This window comes from Rhinatrema bivittatum, chromosome 9, assembly GCF_901001135.1.
Source record: "Rhinatrema bivittatum chromosome 9, aRhiBiv1.1, whole genome shotgun sequence".
Lineage (NCBI taxonomy): Eukaryota > Metazoa > Chordata > Amphibia > Gymnophiona > Rhinatrematidae > Rhinatrema > Rhinatrema bivittatum.
This window is the reverse complement of record NC_042623.1, coordinates 60,076,510-60,095,742: the sequence shown is the minus strand read 5'-3', so window position 1 is coordinate 60,095,742 and position 19,233 is coordinate 60,076,510. Positions and strand designations below refer to the sequence as shown.

At 45.4% G+C, this 19,233-nt stretch overlaps 1 protein-coding gene across 2 annotated transcripts in view; it reads left to right on the top strand.

Annotated features, from left to right (window-relative positions):
• C9H12orf40 (chromosome 9 C12orf40 homolog) overlaps positions 1-19,233 on the top strand; it is a 272,504-nt gene that overhangs the window by 242,066 nt on the left and 11,205 nt on the right. For both annotated transcript variants that reach the window (XM_029617064.1, XM_029617065.1), the window contains exon 9: positions 661-727. In XM_029617064.1, coding sequence (XP_029472924.1) covers positions 661-727 — 67 coding nt within the window. Of the gene's footprint in view, positions 1-660; positions 728-19,233 lie in introns of those variants that run through there.

Sequence of the window (19,233 nt, the reverse complement as noted above, 5' to 3'; positions counted from 1 at the left end):
GCACACATTGCAATAAACTGTCTATTAGCATAAACCATGCCCCTTTTGCTATCACATGCGATACTTATCGCAATTTGATAAATCCAGGCCTTAGAAAATTAAATTTGCTTTTGCTATTTTCTTTCTGTATTAAGCTTAACCAATACTCTGTTCTTTTCTTTAGTATGAATACTGAATAGAACAGTTGCTGCTTGTTCTGTTTTTATCTTTTGTTCTAGCACTTTGGAAGTATGTATATGAATTCGGAAGAGACTGGTGATGACATTGAAAGAAAAATTGGGGGAAAATTATTTAGAGGGTCTGAAGGCATCTTCATTTTAGGTTACCCAGTAACAACAGATCTTCTGAACATTCTGAATCACTTAGTTCTGCCCCATGGCATTCTGGGAATTTTGATTATACTTTTCATAGGTAAAACAGAATTTCAAGTCTGAGGATGTCATAGGGTAAACCAGATAGTAATGAGGTGTCCTGATGAGCTGAGACAGAGTAGGGATAAGGATACCTCATATATCTACTGGTTTAGTTTACAGAAAAAAATGAACAGGTAAAGAATATTTCTTAGTGTGATATATGCAGTATATTTGATTCCTGTGTTGTAGTCTTTAACAAATATTAACTGCAACTAATACTGCTTTTTATATGATAATTTCATTTCAGAAGCAAGCACAAACAATGACCAAGTAGATTTGGAGGAAAATACACAATGTAATTCAGTGCATATTTGGTAAGTTAAATAATTAAATAATTTAAAAGCTAAACATTGTGCAATAAACACTGTAAAAAGTAAACAGAATATTTGTATTCATTTTTATGTATTTATATTCTGCTAATAGAAAATACTTGCTTCCTAAGCGTTCAGGTAGGTCAATCCCAACAATTGAATTGTGCACCTCTGTCAGCAGATGGATGTCACAGCTATATATTCCTGCTCTACCAGCAGCCCGCCAGTATTCTCCATCTCCAGCAGATGGTAGACATGTCTTTCCCTTTGGGAGATTGCTGGTGAGTTTAAAAAAAAAGAGAGAAGTTGGAAAGGAGATGATACCATGCAGTCCCTCAGTAGAATGCCTCAGTCTGGTAGCCTTGACTAGTGTGGATCTAAGTTCCAATTAGTGGTTGCAGGCCAAGAGAGGCTCGATGGTGAAGGCCTTAGCCCTCTCCCTTCGCAGCCAGGACCTGTTCCTGCTCTCAGCCAGGGAGGGCTGAGCTCAGGTAAGAGTTTTTAACTTAAAACAAAAGAAAATGTCACCAACAGAAAGACAGCAGGAGAAGGGTCTGTTTTATCAGCATTTGGCTGTGCCACTCACGTCTTTGGGGAGTTTTGTGAGGAGAGAGTGCAGGCATGGTAGGTTGAGCAGCCGTTTGGCTGGGCCATGCTTCTAGGCTTCTCTCATTTTGGTGTGTGGTAGGCCACGGGATACTTTCATGTGCTTTTTTACTTCAGACCATCTGCATGCACTTATTTTATTTATTTATTTGTTTTTATATACCGACATTAAACATGGGTATCACATCGGTTTACAAGATAACTTTTGTGATAATGTGACGGCGGTCATATTATCTTTACATTGTAATGTTATAAATAACACAACTATGTATTGGTTTAAAAGTTGGAACATTATAAACATTGAGTAACACACGTTAACAAATTTCTTAACATTATCTTTAAAATAGCTAGATGTTAGTGTTGAAGCATGTTGTTTGAGATGTTATGAGGTCTCTGTTGGGATGTGAGATCTCTTGGCGGGAGAAAGGACGGATCTAAGTAGTGAGGGTTAATTGACGTTAGGATAAGCTTTTCGGAAGAGCCAGGTTTTTAGGGCTGTTTTGAAGTTTTGAGGAGAGGGTTCGGTTCGGAGTTTTGTTGGTAGTTTGTTCCACAGGACAGGGCCTGCTATTGAAATTGCGCGTTCTCGCGTTGAAGTGAGGTGTGCTTGTTTGTTGGAAGGTAATGAGAGTAGTCCAGGGCTTTTTGAGCGTAGGTTTCTTTGGGAGGTGTATGGATGAAGGGTGTTCTTAAGCCAGTCAGTCTTTTCATTGGAGATGGATTTGTGCATGAGGGTAAGGGTTTTGTACTGGATTCTGTGTATGATGGGGAGCCAATGGAGTTCTTTCAGTATTCGGGTTATGTGTGTGGAACGCTTGCTGTTAGTGAGGAATCTGGCTGTCGCGTTTTGTAATAGCTGGAGTGGCTTTATGGTGGAGGCTGGGAATCCTTGGAGGATGGAGTTACAATAGTCGAGTGTAGACAGGATGAGGGCCTGAAGTATTGACCAATAGTCTTGGGTGAGTAGTAGGGTTTTGATTTTTTTGAGGACTTGTAGTTTGAAAAAGCCCTCTTTTATTATTGTTTTTATGAAGGTTTTTAGATTGAGTTCAGTGTCTAGTGTGATGCCTAGTTCTCTTACTGTTGTGACAATTTGGCTTTGGATTTGACACCAAAGCCAAATTTGGCTTTGGCTTTGGATTTGACACTTGCGCGTCCTGGTGTGCGCCTATTCTCGTTTGTGTGTGCTTTTTTTTTGGCCACGGCCCAAGGACGAGGGGTCCTGCAGCAGAGCAGAAGGCATAGAGCTGGGAGTGGCGATGATGTGAGGATGTGGAGTCATGGTGCAGAGAAGCAGGCATGGAGCTGGCAGCGAGGCAGTCGCGATAGGCCTACTGCCAGTCTCCCTTAGCATAAAAGGAGACAAGCAGTTCTGTTTTGTTATCTCTTTATTGTTACATGCACAGGAAGCCAGTAAAGTACAGACTTTGAAATGACAAGGCTGTACAGGTTTTAAAAACAGTTTCCTACTTGAGCAAACAAAGTTAAAAAAGATGAAAACATGCACATTCCTAATATCAGGGAAAGTTACATTAGCCTTGAAATGTCTTGTGGGAGATTAGATTCACAGTCTTCCTTTAAATACATCAGAAGTGATAGATACATTTGTGTAGCTTATTGTTCCCACTACATCTTCGGCCCCATAGTTTGCAAAAGTTAAAGTCAACAATATATTTTACCCCGACACTATTAAAAAGGATCAGACCATTTTAACCATTTCAGCTGTCACTCATTGGATTGAACCACTTGACAAACGGAAACTGTATTTTGTGAATACAAATGTAAGGACAAGTAGTAATTTTATAATTCAAATTGTATGCCATTTTATGCACTTGTTTTAAGCCATGTGGTATTACTGTACCGCAATGAAAAAGCTAGGGGGGAGCGTGAGAAGGAGAAGGGAGGAGGCCACTGCTTTCCCATTCCGCACCTGATCCGGCTATCCGAGACAACATCCCAGTGAGAGAGCTGAGTCGCTGGCTAGTGACGTCAGCAGAGACGCCTCCCGACTGACTACAAAAGCAGCGGAAGGGCGGCGATATCGTGGGGAGCGTGAGAAGGAGAAGGGAGGAGGCCACTGCTTTCCCATTCCGCACCTGATCCGGCTATCCGAGACAACATCCCGGTGAGAGAGCTGAGTCGTTGGCTAGTGATGTCAGCAGAGACGCCTCCCGACTGACTACAAAAGCAGCGGAAGGGCGGCGATATCGTGGGGAGCGTGAGAAGGAGAAGGGAGGAGGCCACTGCTTTCCCATTCCGCACCTGATCCGGCTATCCGAGACAACATCCCGGTGAGAGAGCTGAGTCGCTGGCTAGTGACGTCAGCAGAGACGCCTCCCGACTGACTACAAAAGCAGCGGAAGGGCGGCGATATCGTGGGGAGCGTGAGAAGGAGAAGGGAGGAGGCCACTGCTTTCCCATTCCGCACCTGATCCGGCTATCCGAGACAACATCCCGGTGAGAGAGCTGAGTCGCTGGCTAGTGACGTCAGCAGAGACGCCTCCCGACTGACTACAAAAGCAGTGGAAGGGCGGCGCCCCGCAGCCGCCAGCGCGTCGCCTAAGCCGTGCGCGCCGAAGGGGCGCGCGGCTTTGGCCGGAAGAGGCCAGAAGAGGCCGGAGAGACTTTTCTTCTGTTTTAATTCTTAAATATATGTTTCTTAATGGGTAGAAAGAGAAAAGCAAAAATCTCTACTTCTTCTCCTTTGGATCAACAACTTAAAGGCCCAATGGACCATCACGTTGTGAAACTGATGGGAACGCCTCGAGAGGACAGTCTGGGAGAGTCGTCACTGATCTCCCTGAGTCCCGGCGATGGTCCAAAGTCTCCAACTCAACCAACAGGAGTGATCGCAACTGGAAGTCTAGTAGGAGCGGCCCAAGGGGACTTAGACCTGAATCCACAGGTCAATGTTCATTGGACTGCGAATACCATTACATCAGTTTTAGCTGATTCCAAAGAAATGATATTAACTAGTCCCGTTAAATTACCTGATAATGTTACTATGTCAGATCTTGGAAACATGATTTTAAAACTGGATAGTAATGTGAATAAGATGAATGAGTCTTTATTTAACTTTAATAAGAACAAATAGTATTTTGATTGAAGATCAGGGAAAGAAACTTGATAAATGTGAGAAAGAAGTGCTGGCGATTACAACTAAAGTTCAAATGATTCAAAATTCCGAAAATGCTTTTATTCGGGATAGTTTAGCTATTCGAAAAGAAGTTGAATATATTGAAAATCTACATAGAGCAAAAAATTTAAGGATTATTAATTTTCCTATAACTAGGCTCCTCTCCCCTTGGGAGATGTTTAAAAAATATTTGAAAGAGAATTTACTATATGAGGAAGAGGAAATCCCTAAGGTATCAAAAATTTATTATTTGCTTAAAAAGTCATCTAGAAATTCTGGAGAACAAAATGTAGTAGAATCAGTATCTTCTCCAGGTGTATCTACTTTTCTCGAAGAGTCAGTGGACTTGATTAATAGTCGTGCAACCCTTTTTGTTTCATGTTTGGCCGAGTTAGATAAAGAAAATTTATTTAGGAGGTTTTTCAGACACAAGGATATATTGTTCTGTGGACATAGAGTCCAAATATTTCCAGATGTGGCAAGAGCCACTCAAGTAAGAAGAAGGTATTTCTTATCTTTAAGAGATCGTGTGTTAGTATTAGGTGCTACCTTCTTAAAGTTTCCCTGCTTGTGTCTGATCAACTACCAAGGGAAGAAATTTGGTTTCGTTGATCCCACACATTTAGAAACATTCTTAGTAGATAAAAATCAGGTTGCGAACCCCGAGACTTTGACCCAGTAAAATGATATCATCTCCTGGATCCTTCTGAGATGTTTACTTTTACAACAAATATGTTGGTAATGTTATATGAGTTTCTTGTTTCTCCCCCAAATTATGGGATAATGTGATATAATTTGTTTTCTTGTTATTATAAATTATATTGTTTTATTTTCCTAAGTATTACATATCAATAGCATATTTCCTTTGTTTTATGATGTATGTCATATAATGAAAATTAATAAGCTATAAAGAAAAAAGAAAAAAAAGAAAAAGCTAGAATTATTTTCTCCTATTAAGGAGTGCATTCATATCTTCTCCTCATAATGGTGCATGAATGTGTTCCAACACTGTCCACAGAAACTGAGAAAAATGGTGTCCTTGTTCCAAGCTATGTTGTACCTTAGGGACTTGTAGTTTTGTGTAGTGACACAACTGCGGTGTTCAATTAATTTTGTATATATAGCAATTTGTGTGCAATCAGTGTATACTAAACGGTATGGACATTAAATGGCATAAATTACACTTGTATGGTCTTTAAATTTAATATGCTGGCCGGTATCAGGATGGCTCGAATGGTTCTCTTTTATGGTTGTGCATAGAGGTCACAGTGTTTACATGTGAAATGGCCTACAGAATCAATAGAAATCCTCTACTGTATATGAAGAGCTGTGGTTGATACTTCACTCTCTGTGATGTTTGGGTTCTCTCTGATAAGAGCATCTGGAAGGTGAATGAAATACCTGGTGTGTTTGTAGTATGTGCCAATGTTTTTTAATGGAAGACACTATTGAGAAGTGAAGACTTATCTGCAAATCTTAGCACACAAGTTTATTCTTCTGTGGCAATTTTAGTTTTATATTCCAACAATTGTGTGCAATCTGCAAATCTTGTCCAAAGATAGGCCTGTCTTATTGCACATTTTGAATATCCCCTGTCCAGGAATCTTTCAGTAAGGTCTCGAGATTCAAGTCTGACAGTTCAGAACATACTTGTCTCAATTTGAAAAACTGGATGAAAGTTTTGAAACAGAAACTTATATCACTCTGTGAGTTTCCAGTATAAGGCTGGGGTGAGGAATAAGAACATAAGAACATAAGAAAATGCCATACTGGGTCAGACCAAGGGTCCATCAAGCCCAGCATCCTGTTTCCAACAGTGGCCAATCCAGGCCATAAGAACCTGGCAAGTACCCAAAAACTAAGTTTATTCCATGTTACCATTGCTAATGGCAGTGGCTATTCTCTAAGGGGTAGATTTTCAAAAAACGCGAATAAGCGTACTTTTGCTGGCGCATCAGGCGCAAGCAAAAGTACGCTGGATTTTAGTAGATACGCGCGGAGCCGCGCGTATCCGCTAAAATCCTGGATCGGCGCGCGCAAGGCTATGAATTCTGTATAGCCGGCGCGCGCCAAGCCGTCGCAGCCTACCCCCGTTCCCACCGAGGCCGCTCCGAAAATCGGAGCGGCCTCGGGAGGGAATTCCTTTTGCCCTCCACTCACCTTCCCCTCCCTTCCCCTACTTAACCCACCCACCGGCCTGTCTAAGCCCCCCCCCCTTACCTTTGTTGGGGAATTTACGCCTCCCTCTGGGAGGCGTAAATCCCCGAGCGCCAGCGGGCCGCTAGCGTGCCGGGACGCGACCCTGGGGGCGGGTCCGGAGGGCGGCGGCACAGCCCCCGGGCCGCCCCGGGCCGTAACCACGCCCCCCGGGCCCGCCCCCGAACGCTCCCGGCACGCCACAACGACCGGGCCGCCCCCGACACGCCCCCCTCGGAGAACCCCGGGACTACGCGAGTCCGGGGTCTGCGCGCACCGGTGAGCCTATGTAAAATAGGCTCACCGGCGCGCAGGGCCCTGCTCGCCTAAATCTGCCCGGATTTGGGCAGATTTAGGCGAGGCAGGGCTCTTAAAATCCGCCCCCTAAGTGAATTTAATAGCAGGTAATGGACTTCTCCTCCAAGAACTTATCCAATCCTTTTTTAAACACAGCTATACTAACTGCACTAACCACATCCTCTGGCAACAAATTCCAGAGTTTAATTGTGCGTTGAGTAAAAAAGAATTTTCTCCGATTAGTTTTAAATGTGCCCCATGCTAACTTCATGGAGTGCCCCCTAGTCTTTCTACTATCCGAAAGAGTAAATAACCGATTCACATCTACCCGTTCTAGACCTCTCATGATTTTAAACATCTCTATCATATCCCCCCTCAGTCGTCTCTTCTCCAAGCTGAAAAGTCCTAACCTCTTTAGTCTTTCCTCATAGGGGAGCTGTTCCATTCCCCTTATTTTGGTAGCCCTTCTCTATACCTTCTCCATCGCAATTATATCTTTTTTGAGATGCGGCGACCAGAATTGTACACAGTATTCAAGGTGCGGTCTCACCATGGAGCGATACAGAGACATTATGACATTTTCCGTTTTATTCACCATTCCCTTTCTAATAATTCCCAACATTCTGTTTGCTTTTTTGACTGCCGCAGCACACTGAACCGACGATTTCAATGTTATCCACTATGATACCTAGATCTCTTTCTTGGGTTGTAGCACCTAATATGGAACCCAACATTGTGTAATTATAGCATGGGTTATTTTTCCCTATATGCATCACCTTGCACTTATCCACATTAAATTTCATCTGCCCATTTGGATGCCCAGTTTTCCAGTCTCACAAGGTCTTCCTGCAATTTATCACAATCTGCTTGTGATTTAACTACTCTGAACAATTTTGTGTCATCTGCAAATTTGATTATCTCACTCGATTGAGCCACTCTTCTGTATGGCAATATCCAAGAAGTAAATTTGAGGGCTATTGTAAGTTAAGGTGAATTTAAGATTGCTGTATTGTGTATTCAACCCCTGAGAAACTCTAATAGATTTGAATGTGTATCTATCCAAATAAAAAAGATACAAATGTATTGACACCAGGAGATGTATTAAAAAAAAAAAAAAAAAAGGCACTGGATATACTATACATTATTCAAAATTGCAACGTACAAATTAGCTACATGTTGAGCTCCTGGAGAACCCATTGCTACACTGTGATTTTGATGATAAAAATAAGTTTGAAAAGTGAGTAATTTTGACATAATAGTTTATTCAGTGAATAAATGAATGAGGTAGGTATTCAGTGTGGTTGTGTTCTCAAATTCAAAATTTCTCTTATAATCTACAATCCTGATGACTGGGATATATTGGTGTAGAGAGATTCTAAATCTAGAGTCACCAAAAGTGCATCCATGAGTATTCTAATCAGTAGATCTAGTTTTTTCAATATATGAGAGGCATCTTGGGTATAAGAAGGAGTAGATTTCACAAAGGTTGTAAGACAGATCTACAAAAGTAGCCAAGAGTTCTAAAATGGAGCTGTTACCTGAAATGATAAGACAACATAGAGGATGTATCATAACAATATAAAAACATAAGATATGCCATACTGTGTCAGACCAAGGGTCCATCAAGCCCAGTATCTGTTGCGTTCGTGCCTGCTTTCGCCCTCGCTCCACCCTCTCTACCTGTGTGGCGACTCCCTCTGTGCCTGATGTGCTTGATGCCGCGGCGTCTCCATGCAATTCTCCCCGGGCCGGCTCGACGCTGCAGATCCGCCATGTTCCTGATGATGTAGGGCGCGCGCGATCCGAAGTATGTACCAGCAAGGGCGCGAACCTCAGGGGCGTTCCCCTGTATTGACGTCATCTGCTTCCAACATAAAAGGTCTTTTCTTTTGCTAACAACTCGAGTTAGCAAGGACTCCGATTGGACTAGCTCTAGCTGTCCAAAGACTACCTTGCACCACAGGAGTGTTTGCGGGATTCCTCCGGACCCACTTCACTCTTGCAGCATTGCCTCTCCGGACCTACTAGGGGTACCCGCTCCTCGGGGGCCTCATTCTCTTTCTCTATTTCAGATTACAGAAAGGAACCGGTACTCGGTCCTCGAGGGACCCATGTTCCTAAACCCTCTGAAGACTCTCCATTGCCTGGAAGCGATCGCAAGAGACGGACATTGTGAGTTATTTCAGACTACAGACAGGAACTCCTGTCTCCTCGCAGACCTATGTTTCTGAACACTCTGAAGATTCTCCTTGCCCAGAAGCTATTGCAGGTACAGATATTGTGAGTTACTACTTTCAGATGGTATATAGGAACCGGCACTCGCTCCTCGAGGGCCTATGTTGCTGAACACTCTGAAGATTCTCTATTGACTAGAAGCTATTCCAGATACAGATTAGTGTGAGTGACCACCGCTCTCTCAGAGCTTTCCTGGAACCAGGTACTCGCTCCTCGAGGGCCTAACCCTTTCCAACTACTGAGCCATATCAAGACCTTGTGGGAGATATTATCTAATACTGGCTATGTATATCTGCATATCCTGTCTATTCACTCTCTACAGTCTCTTTTCAGCTCAGCAACCTGGGAATCGCAGTTCCAGTATCTGAGGGACTTCAGCCCTGCCGGGCATACCAGCTCACTACTGCCACCTCTGGTGGTTATACTGCTTATCTAATAAAGAACTATCTGTGTCTGTCTCCATACTCCAGCCTAGCCGGTGGTCCCTCTCGGGACTCCCTCCTGAGGGCGCTGTCATCCTCCATTGGCCCAAGGATTCACCTATTTACTTTCTGTCCAGCTGAGCACCATCTCCAGTACTCCGCTGGTACAGATTGCCAACTCTGCAGTCTACATTAACATTGCCATTCCTTAGCAGACCTATAGGAGGCAGTTCACTACAGATTGCTATTCCTCCCTTAGGGGTGGGAATTCCATCAGACTGCTATTTGCATCTGCTCGCTTCTCCCATCCGCATCGCAGACCCTGCAACAGATGGCTAACCGCTAACAGTATTGCAACAGATTGCTGGCTCCTCCTCTTGTGGGAGTGTCCAGCAGCAGGATCCTATCCAATTGCTCTCTCTAGCAGCCGATCCCACAACAGATTGCTAACTCCACCCTTTACAGGAGCATCCAGCAGCAGTTCGCTAACAGATTGCTAACTTGAGCAGCAGACCCCTAACAGTATCCTGTTTCCAACAGTGGACAATCCAAGTCACAATACTGTAACCAAACATTAAATAGATCCCCTACTTCTAATGCTGGCAAAAAAGCAGTGGCTATTCCCTATTGATTAATAGAAGTTTATGGACTTTTAGGAACTTATCCAAAACTTTTTTTTTAAACTAAACAACACTAGCTACCTTAACCACATCCTCTGGCAATCAATTCCAGAGCTTAATTATATATTGAGTGAAAAATATTTTATCTGATTTGTTTTTTAAATGTGCTACTAACTACCTTGAAGGAGTGCCCCCTAGTCCTTGTATTATCCAAAAGAGTAAATAAATGATTCACATTACAAGTCCTTTCATGATTTTGTAGGACCTTTATTTTCTCACAGGGCAAGCAGGATGGTAGTCCTCACATATGGGTAACATCATCAGGATGGAGCCCAATCACGGAAAACTTCTATCAAAGTTTCCAGAACTTTGACTGGCCCCTACTGGGCATGCCCAGCATGGCACTAACCCTGCAGCCAGCAGGGGTCTCCCTTCAGTCTTCGTTTTTCCGCGCTGCAGTAGCCTCGCGGTTTTAGGAGCTCTGTGGAGATTCCTGACAGGAATTTTCCTCACGGAATTAACTAATGTTAAATTGCCCCACAGGGGTCCCTCCTCTAACTTCTCTCTAGCCGCGGTACTCTGGTAAGTTTTTTTGACAGTTTTCAGTCGATTACCGTCGAGTTTGGCCCTTGTGGCCTACTGGCCGTCGTCCGTCCCGCGGCTCGATTTTTTCTATGGCCATGGCGTCGGGGTTCCACCGGTGCCCGGACTGTACTTGCACCATGTCTATCACAGACCCTCATGGCATCTGTGTAATGTGTTTAGGCCGGGAGCATGTTGTCCTGACTTGCACCAAATGTGCCCTCATGACACCCAAAGGTCGCAAGGCAAGGATGGAGAAGATGGGACTTCTCTTCCATGCTCACACCCTGACGCCGTCCATCGCATCGACGTCATCGGAACCAGCACCGTCGACATCGCACCAGCATCGACCACCGTCCGGTGACCTTCCGCCATCGACGTCTTCACGGCCATCGGCGCCCGTTACTCCCCCTCAGGATTGAGGGGATCATAGGGAGAAACATCGCCATCGGCATCGTAAGTCTCGGACTGTCGAGGGAGCGAAATCATCGACCGAGCCACCGTCCGAGCCACCATTGAAGAAACCCCGTCCAGGAACGGCACCGACCATTCCTGCGACCGGGACATCGAGGCCATCCTCACCCGATCGGGGTTTGGGAGTCGCGATTCCGCCTGTAAAGGTGGTCCCTCCGACTGTGCCTCTGCCTCCCTCTTCTGTCACAAAGCCGGGGCTGCTTGCTCCAGGTCTCCGGGAAGAACTGGATCGGCTGGTCCAGGAGGCCATCGACAAGGCGAATTTTGCAACGACTTCCAGGTCCCTTTGCACTGACACCGGCACGATTGTGGAACCGGTTATCGACCCGATTCCAGCAGCGTTGGCACCGCTGCTATCCCGGATGAAGGCGCTCATAACCGCCCTTCCACTGGTGGTTCCTGGGTCTCCGATGGCTCCGGTGCGCTCCCCATTGACAGCTTCATCGGGAGGAGAAACACTGTTCCGCATTCCTCCTTCGGGAGTTTTGACTCAGCCATCGATGCCAATTCGTCCCTCGCCACCGATTCATTCATCGGGGGCGATACATACATCGGCGCCATCGATGCCTTCGATACCGGCACCGATGCCCTCCAGGCCGTCCACGGTGCCCCCGGCAATTCCTTCGATTTTCTCGGAGCCTCGGCCGGGGCCTTCGGGTATCCAACCCCCTTCTCATCCTACAGGTCAGTCTGCTGATCCTTATGACACCTGGGGTGATGATACTTCTTCAGACACCGAAGACTTATTTATTTATTTATTTATTTATTTATTTAAAAACATTTCTATACCATCTTTCAAAAGCGAGATCGCTCACCAAAACGGTTTACAAAAATAAACAAGATTTTAAGTAAAAGAAAAAAATAAAAATAGTAAATAAAATATAAATAATAACGACTGAATTAAGTAAATAAAGTAAATAAACTAAATAAAATAAACTAAAAAACCAATTTAAAAAACCCCCAAAAAAACCTTACCTTCATCTCCTTCTCCTACTGAAAGTAGAAGCGTTCTCCTCCAGAGGACCTTTCTTTCATTAATTTTGTGAAGGAAATGTCTGAGTTGGTCCCTTTTCAAGCTTCAGACGGAGCAGGATGATAGGCACCAGATGATGGAGTTGCTCCAGTTTCCTGGATGCCTCTAAAGTGATCACTTCTATTCCATTCATCATGTTCTTCTTGACCTCCTCAAAAAGAACTGGGAAAACCTGGATCCTTGCCCCCAGTCCATAGAAAAGCTGACACTACCTATTTAGTGCAGTCAGCCCCCGGCTTTCAAAAATCTCAGCTCGACCACCACTCAGTTGTGGTAGAATCGGCTCAAAAGAAAGCAAAAAGGACGAAGCCTCACTCATCTACCCCTCCTGTTAAGGAACACAAGTTCCTAGACAATATTGGTCAATGAGTGTTCCAAGGGGCCATGCTCATATCCAGAATTGCTGCTTACCAGCTGTATATGACCCAATACAATTGGGTATTCTTCAAACAGATACAGGACTTCTCTGAACCCTGCCTGAACAATTCCAAGACCAGCTTCAAATCCTTGTCAACAAGGGGTTTGAGGCAGGAAAGCATGAGATAAGAACAGCTTACGATATCTTCGACACCTCTACTAGAGTGTCTGCAGCTGCCATTTCAGCAAGACGATGGGCCTGGCTCAAATCTTCTGACCTTCGGCCCAGAAGTACAAGATAGCGTATCTGACCTACTATGTGTAGGAGACAATCTGTTCAGTGGGTAGATCCAGCAAATGGTGGCTGAATTAAAGGACCATCATGAGACCCTAAACAGCTCTCATCGATACCTTCCGACTTCCCCTCAAGACAGCCCTTCAGAAGGACTCTAAGAAGTCATTCTTCCGTCCAAGGAAGTACTATCCTCCACCAGCAAGGTCCAAACTACGAGGCCTTATCAAAAGCCTCAGCCTCGCCAAGCCCGAAGGCAAAAGCCACAAGCATCTCCCCAGCCGGGGTCTGCTTCAGGTTTTTGACTTTCACTTGGAGAGCAGCAGCCTGATTCCTCTGCCAAGCATACCAGTGGGAAGTCGACTGTGCCACTTTCACAACATGTGGGCAATCAATCACAACCGACCCATGGGTTGCTAGCAATCATTGCTCAGGGTTACCACCTAAACTTTCTTGCTCTTCCACTGGACTCACCACCTCTGCAGGCGTGGAGGAGAGTATCCAACCACTCTGTCCTTCTGGAACAGGAGATTTCCCTTCTTTTCCATTTAAGAGCAATATAACCCATCCCACTCTCGCAGCAAGGCCTAGGGTTCTATTCCCGGTACTTTTTGATCCCCAAAATATACGGGGGGCTTCTTCCAATTCTGGACCTACGTGCTCTCAACAAGTACCTCCAGCGGGAAAAGTTCAAGATGGTAACCTTGGGCTCGCTTCTACCTCTTCTACAAAGAGGAGACTGGCTCTGCTCTCTGGACCTCCAGGACGCATACACACATTGCGATCACTCCAACTCATCGCAAGTACCTCAGGTTTTTATCAGGCCCAAAGCACCATCAATATCGAGTGCTTCCCTTCGGCCTAGCGTCTGCATCACGAGTCTTCACCAAAATGCCTCATAGTTTATAGCAGCTTCCTCAGAAAAGAAGTGTGCACATCCTACCCCTATCTGGACGACTAGTAATCAAGGGTCCAACCCAGCAAGCCGCTCAGTCGTCCCTCGATTTCACCCTACACACTCTAATTTCTCTAGGATTTCTTGTCAATTACGGGAAATCCTATTTAATCCCATCTTAAAACTTGTCGTTCATTGGGGCAGACTTGGACACTTTACAGGCAAAAGCCTTTCTACCTCAACAACGAGCACTAACACTCATGGCCTGAGTTGTTGCTGTATGTTGAGAGTGCAACTGGTGAGCGGAGGGCATTTGTGGCATTTGTGTCAGTCAAGTCTCATTTATTTAGTAGATGTTTGAGAGGGATGTAGTCACCCACCCAGTGCACCCAGAAACATTATCAAATGTCATAGAAGAAAGCTTCTTCTGCTGGGAGACTTGGTCATCAGAGGAATCAATTTGGGAATTCATTTGATGGGGACACAAAAAATAATGCCTTCCCAGGATCCTAGCTAGTAGCAATGCAAACCAGCAATAATAGACAAAAGTAGGGGCTCTGATGTCAATATTATATCCATCTCGGGGACCAATGAACTTGCTAGAAATGATATCCATATAGTACAGAGAGATTTCCAAAATCTTGGGAAGAAAAGTAGACACATTACAAAGACAATTGCCTTTTCTGAAGTACTACCTGTTCATGGAAAGGAAAAGGAAAGGTTATGCCAAATAGTGGTTTTGCATATATTGGAGGTAGGGGCCATTTATGGAGCAGTAATAGGTTGTATGTTAACAATGGCCTACATTTGTCTGTAGCAGGAAAGAGGATGCTAAGCAAGAAATTCAAATCATACATTATTAGGTATTTTAATTAGCAGGTGTGGGTGGCAGGAGGTGACCAGTGAAATCGGCATGTTACTCCCAAACAATATAGGACGTGGAAGGTGATTAGAAAGAGCAGCAAACCAAGGGAGAAAAGTTGGAACTCTGTGACCACAAATGCCTGTTGTCTAGGCAATAAAATCCCAGAGCTGCAGGCCATAATGGTGAAGACAGACTTGGACGTTGTTGCTGTTACGGAAACATAGTTCAGAGTCTCATGATTGGGATATAGCTATCCTGGGCTATAATTTGTTAAAGAAGAACAGAGAGGACAGAGAAGGGTGAGCAGTAGCTCTTTATGTCAAAAACAATATCCAAGCAACTGAAATGCAAGGGACGTGGAGTAGGGAAGAAGCATTATGGGATGTCCTAAAAAAAAAAAAAAAAAAGATGGTGTTTCTATTTACTCTTGTGTGGTCTACAGGCCTCCGACTCAAACGGAAGAACTGGACAGAGATCTGATCGAAGACATCCAAAAGGTGGGAAAGAAGGGCAATGTGTTGCTTGTTGGAGATTTTAATCTGCTGGATGTGGATTGGATTGTCCCTTCTTGGAATCAACAAGAAGTAGAGAATAATGGATGCTTTTCAAGGACTCTGGTCAAACAATTGGGAATGGAACCCACGAGGGAGATAATATCTGGTAGGTGCTCATCTGAGCATCAGATGGTATGGTTTGATATATCAAATAGGATACTGTAAAGTCACATGAAGATCCGAGTTTTGAATTTCAAAAATTACAGACTTTGTGAAAATGAGGAGGTACCTGGAAGAAGAACTAGAAGACTGTGAGAAAATGGGTGAGGTGGAATAACAATGGGCCAGATTAAAAGGAGCTATTACAAAGACAACAAATCTATATGTCAGATAAGTAAACAAAGGTAAGAGGAAAAAGAAATTGATCTGGTTCTCAAAGGCAAAAAAACAGCATTCAGGAGTACAAGGATCCCCAAAAGAGGAAGACAGGAAGAATACCTGCTGAAAGTGAGGGAGACTAAGAAAAATCAGGAAAGCAAACGTTCAAGAGCAAGAAAGATTTGCCAAAGAGGTAAAGCGAGGTGATAAACCAATTTTTAGATACATCAAAGAAAGGAGGATGGCAGAGGTGGTATAGTGAAACTTAAAGATGACAAGGAGAAAGATAAAGAAATAGCAGAAATATTAAACAAATTCTTTACTTTGGTGTTCACTAAAGAAGACCCTGGAGATGCACTGGGGTAGTTGACAAGACCAATGATGGACATGGGGTAAATATAACCCCATTTACAGAAGAAATTGTATGGAAAGAGCTAGGAAACCTGAAAGTGGACAAGGCCATGTGGCCATATGAGGTACATCCCAGAATATTAAGGGAGGTTTGTGAGCTATCTACAATCTGGTGGGTTGCTGGACCCAAAGCAGCATGGATTCACCAGGGGAATATCCTGTCAGACAAATCTGATTGATCTTTTTTGATTGGGTGACTAGAGCGTTGGATCAAGGAAGAACACTTGATGGATTCAGCAAAGCTTTTGATATGGTCCCACATAGGAGGCTTATGAATAAATGAGAAGCTTGGAAGTGGGCGCCAAGGTGTGGAGTGGATTACAAATTGGTTAATTGACAGCGAGTAATGGTAAATGGAATGTGTTCTGAATAGAAAATGGTGTTAAATGGAATGCCAGAGGGATTGGTTTTGGGATCCGTTTTGTTCTATATCTTTGTGAGTGATGTTGAGAAGGGATAAAAGGTAACATTTTGTCTATTTGCTTATTATACTAAGCTCTGCAACAGAGTGAACATACCTGAAAGAATAGAGAGAATGAAAAGTGATTTAAGAAAGCTTGGTCAAAGATTTGGCAGCTGGGATTCAATACCAAAAATTGCAGAATCATGCATCTGTGATCCGAAATCAAAAAGAGTTGTATGTGATGGGAGGTGAAAGACTAATGTGCATGGACTGGGAGAGTAACGTTGGGGTAATAGTTTCTGGCGATCTGAAGACAGTGAAGCAATGCAACAAGGTGATAGCTAAAGCCAGAATAATACTGGACTGCATAGAGAGAGGAATAACCAGTAGGAAAAAGGAGGTAATAATGCCCTTGTACAAGGCCTTGGTGATGCCTCACCTGGAATACTGGGTTCAGTTCTGTAACCCATATCTCAGAAATAAGGACAGGATGGAGGGGGTCCAGAGAAGGGTGACGAAAATGGTGTGGGTTCTGTATTGGAAGACTTATGAGGAGGGGCTGAAGAATCTGAATATGTACACTAAGGGGTAGATTTTCAAAAACCGCGAATAGGCGTACTTTTGTTGGCGCTCCAGGCGCAAACAAAAGTACGCTGGATTTCAGTAGATACGCGCGTAGCCGCGTGTATCCGCTGAAATCCGGGATCGGCGCGCGCAAGGCTATCGATTTCGTATAGCCGGCGCGCGCCGAGCCGCGGAGCTTACCCCCATTCCCTCCGAGGCCGCTCCGAAATCGGAACAGCCTCGGAGGGAACTTTCTTTTGCCCTCCCCTCACCTTCCCCTCCCTTCCCCTACCTAACCCACCCGCCAGGCCCTGTCTAAACCCCCCCCCCCCCTTACCTTGTTGGGGGATTTACGCCTCCCGGAGGGAGAAGTAAATCCCCGCGCGCCAGCGGGCCGCTAGCGCACCGGGACGCGATCTGGGGGCGGGTCTGGAGGGTGCGGCCACGCCCCCGGGCCCGCCCCCGGAACGCTCCCGACACGCCCCGAAAACGCAGCGCAGTTTGGGCCCGCCCCCGACACGCCCCCTCCGAAAACCCCGGGACTTACGCGAGTCCCGGGGCTCTGCGCGCGCCGGTAGGCCTATGTAAAATAGGCTTACCGGCGCGCAGGGCCCTGCTCGCCTAAATCCGCCCGGATTTGGGCGGATTTAGGCGAGCAGGGCTCTGAAAATCCGCCCCTTTGGGTGCAGGGGAGATTTGATACAGACCTTCAGATACCTGAAAGGGCTTAATGATGCACAAACTTTGAACCTTTTCAGTTGGAAAGAAATTGTAGAACTAGGGATCACAAAAGGAAACTCCAGGTGGGATGACTCAGAACCAACATCAGGAAATATTTCTTCACGGAGAAGGTGGTTAATACCTGGAATACTCGTGCAGAAGAGGTGGTGAGGATGAAAACAGAATGGGGCGGATTTTAAAAGGAGCGCGAATAGCCTACTTTTGTTTGCGCTCCAGGCGCAAACAAAAGTACGCTGGATTTTAGTAGATACGTGCGGAGCCGCGCGTATCTGCTAAAAACCTGGATCGGCGCGCGCAAGGCTATGGATTTTGTATAGCCGGCGCGCGCCAAGCCGCGCAGCCTACCCCCATTCCCTCCAAGGCCACTCCGAAATCGGAGCGGCCTCGGAGGGAACTTCCTTTTGCCCTCCCCTCACCTTCCCCTCCCTTCCCCTACCTAACCCACCCACCCGGCCCTGTCTAAGCCCCCCCCTTACCTTTGTCGGGGGATTTACTCCTCCCTCTGGGAGGCGTAAATCCCCGCGCGTCAGCGGGCCTCCTGCGTGCTGGGACGCGACCTGGGGGCGGGTCCGGAGGGCGCGGCCACGCCCCCGGGCCGCCCCGGGCCGTAACCACGCCTCCGGATCCGCCCCCGAAACGCTCCCGGCACGCCGCGCGGTTCGGGCCCGCCCCCCGACACGCCCCCGACACGCCCCCCCTCGGAGAACCCCGGGACTTACACGAGTCCCGGGGCTCTGCGCGCGCCGGTGAGCCTATGTAAATTAGGCTCACCGGCGCGCAGGGCCCTGCTCGCCTAAATCCGCCCGGTTTTGGGCGGATTTAGGCGAGCAGGGCTCTGAAAATCCGCCCCTAAATGAATTCAAAAGGGTATGGGATAAACATTGTGGATCCCTAAAGGCTAGAGGTTGGAAATAAAGGAAAGTTACTACACTTAACAGAAGGCATGGGGATTACATGTAACACAACTACAACATCGTTCTATGCTTTGACTGGGGGGAAAAAAGGGGAATTCGATTCAGAAGACAGCCAATGCTGAGCCCTGACTTTTACAGTCCAGGCACTAAGACACAGATATTAAGGATAAAGCATGGTTCTGCTTTGATGGCCAAGTCCAAAAGCAAAGAACTTTCATGCAGATTTGTCTGAATTAAGAAGGCTGCTCACCATGTAAAAATGTTAACAGTAATTTTGTAAATATTGCTACCCTTAACATAAGGTTTGGGGATAATCTGCACGGAGTGGCAGTTACTACCCTTAACAGAAACATGGAGGTAACCTGCCGGAACAGTAGTTACTACCATAAGAAATTTGCTGGGCAGATTGGAGGGACCATTTGGTCTTTTGCTGCTGCCATTACTATGTTACCATATGTTACTATGACTAGCTGGTCTCTTACCATCCTTATACCCAATTCTTTCACAACAGACTATTTTTCAAAACACATCCTATACTTTTACCAAATGTGGTCTCTCAATTTAATCTAAATTAGTCCATTGTGTTGTCAACAT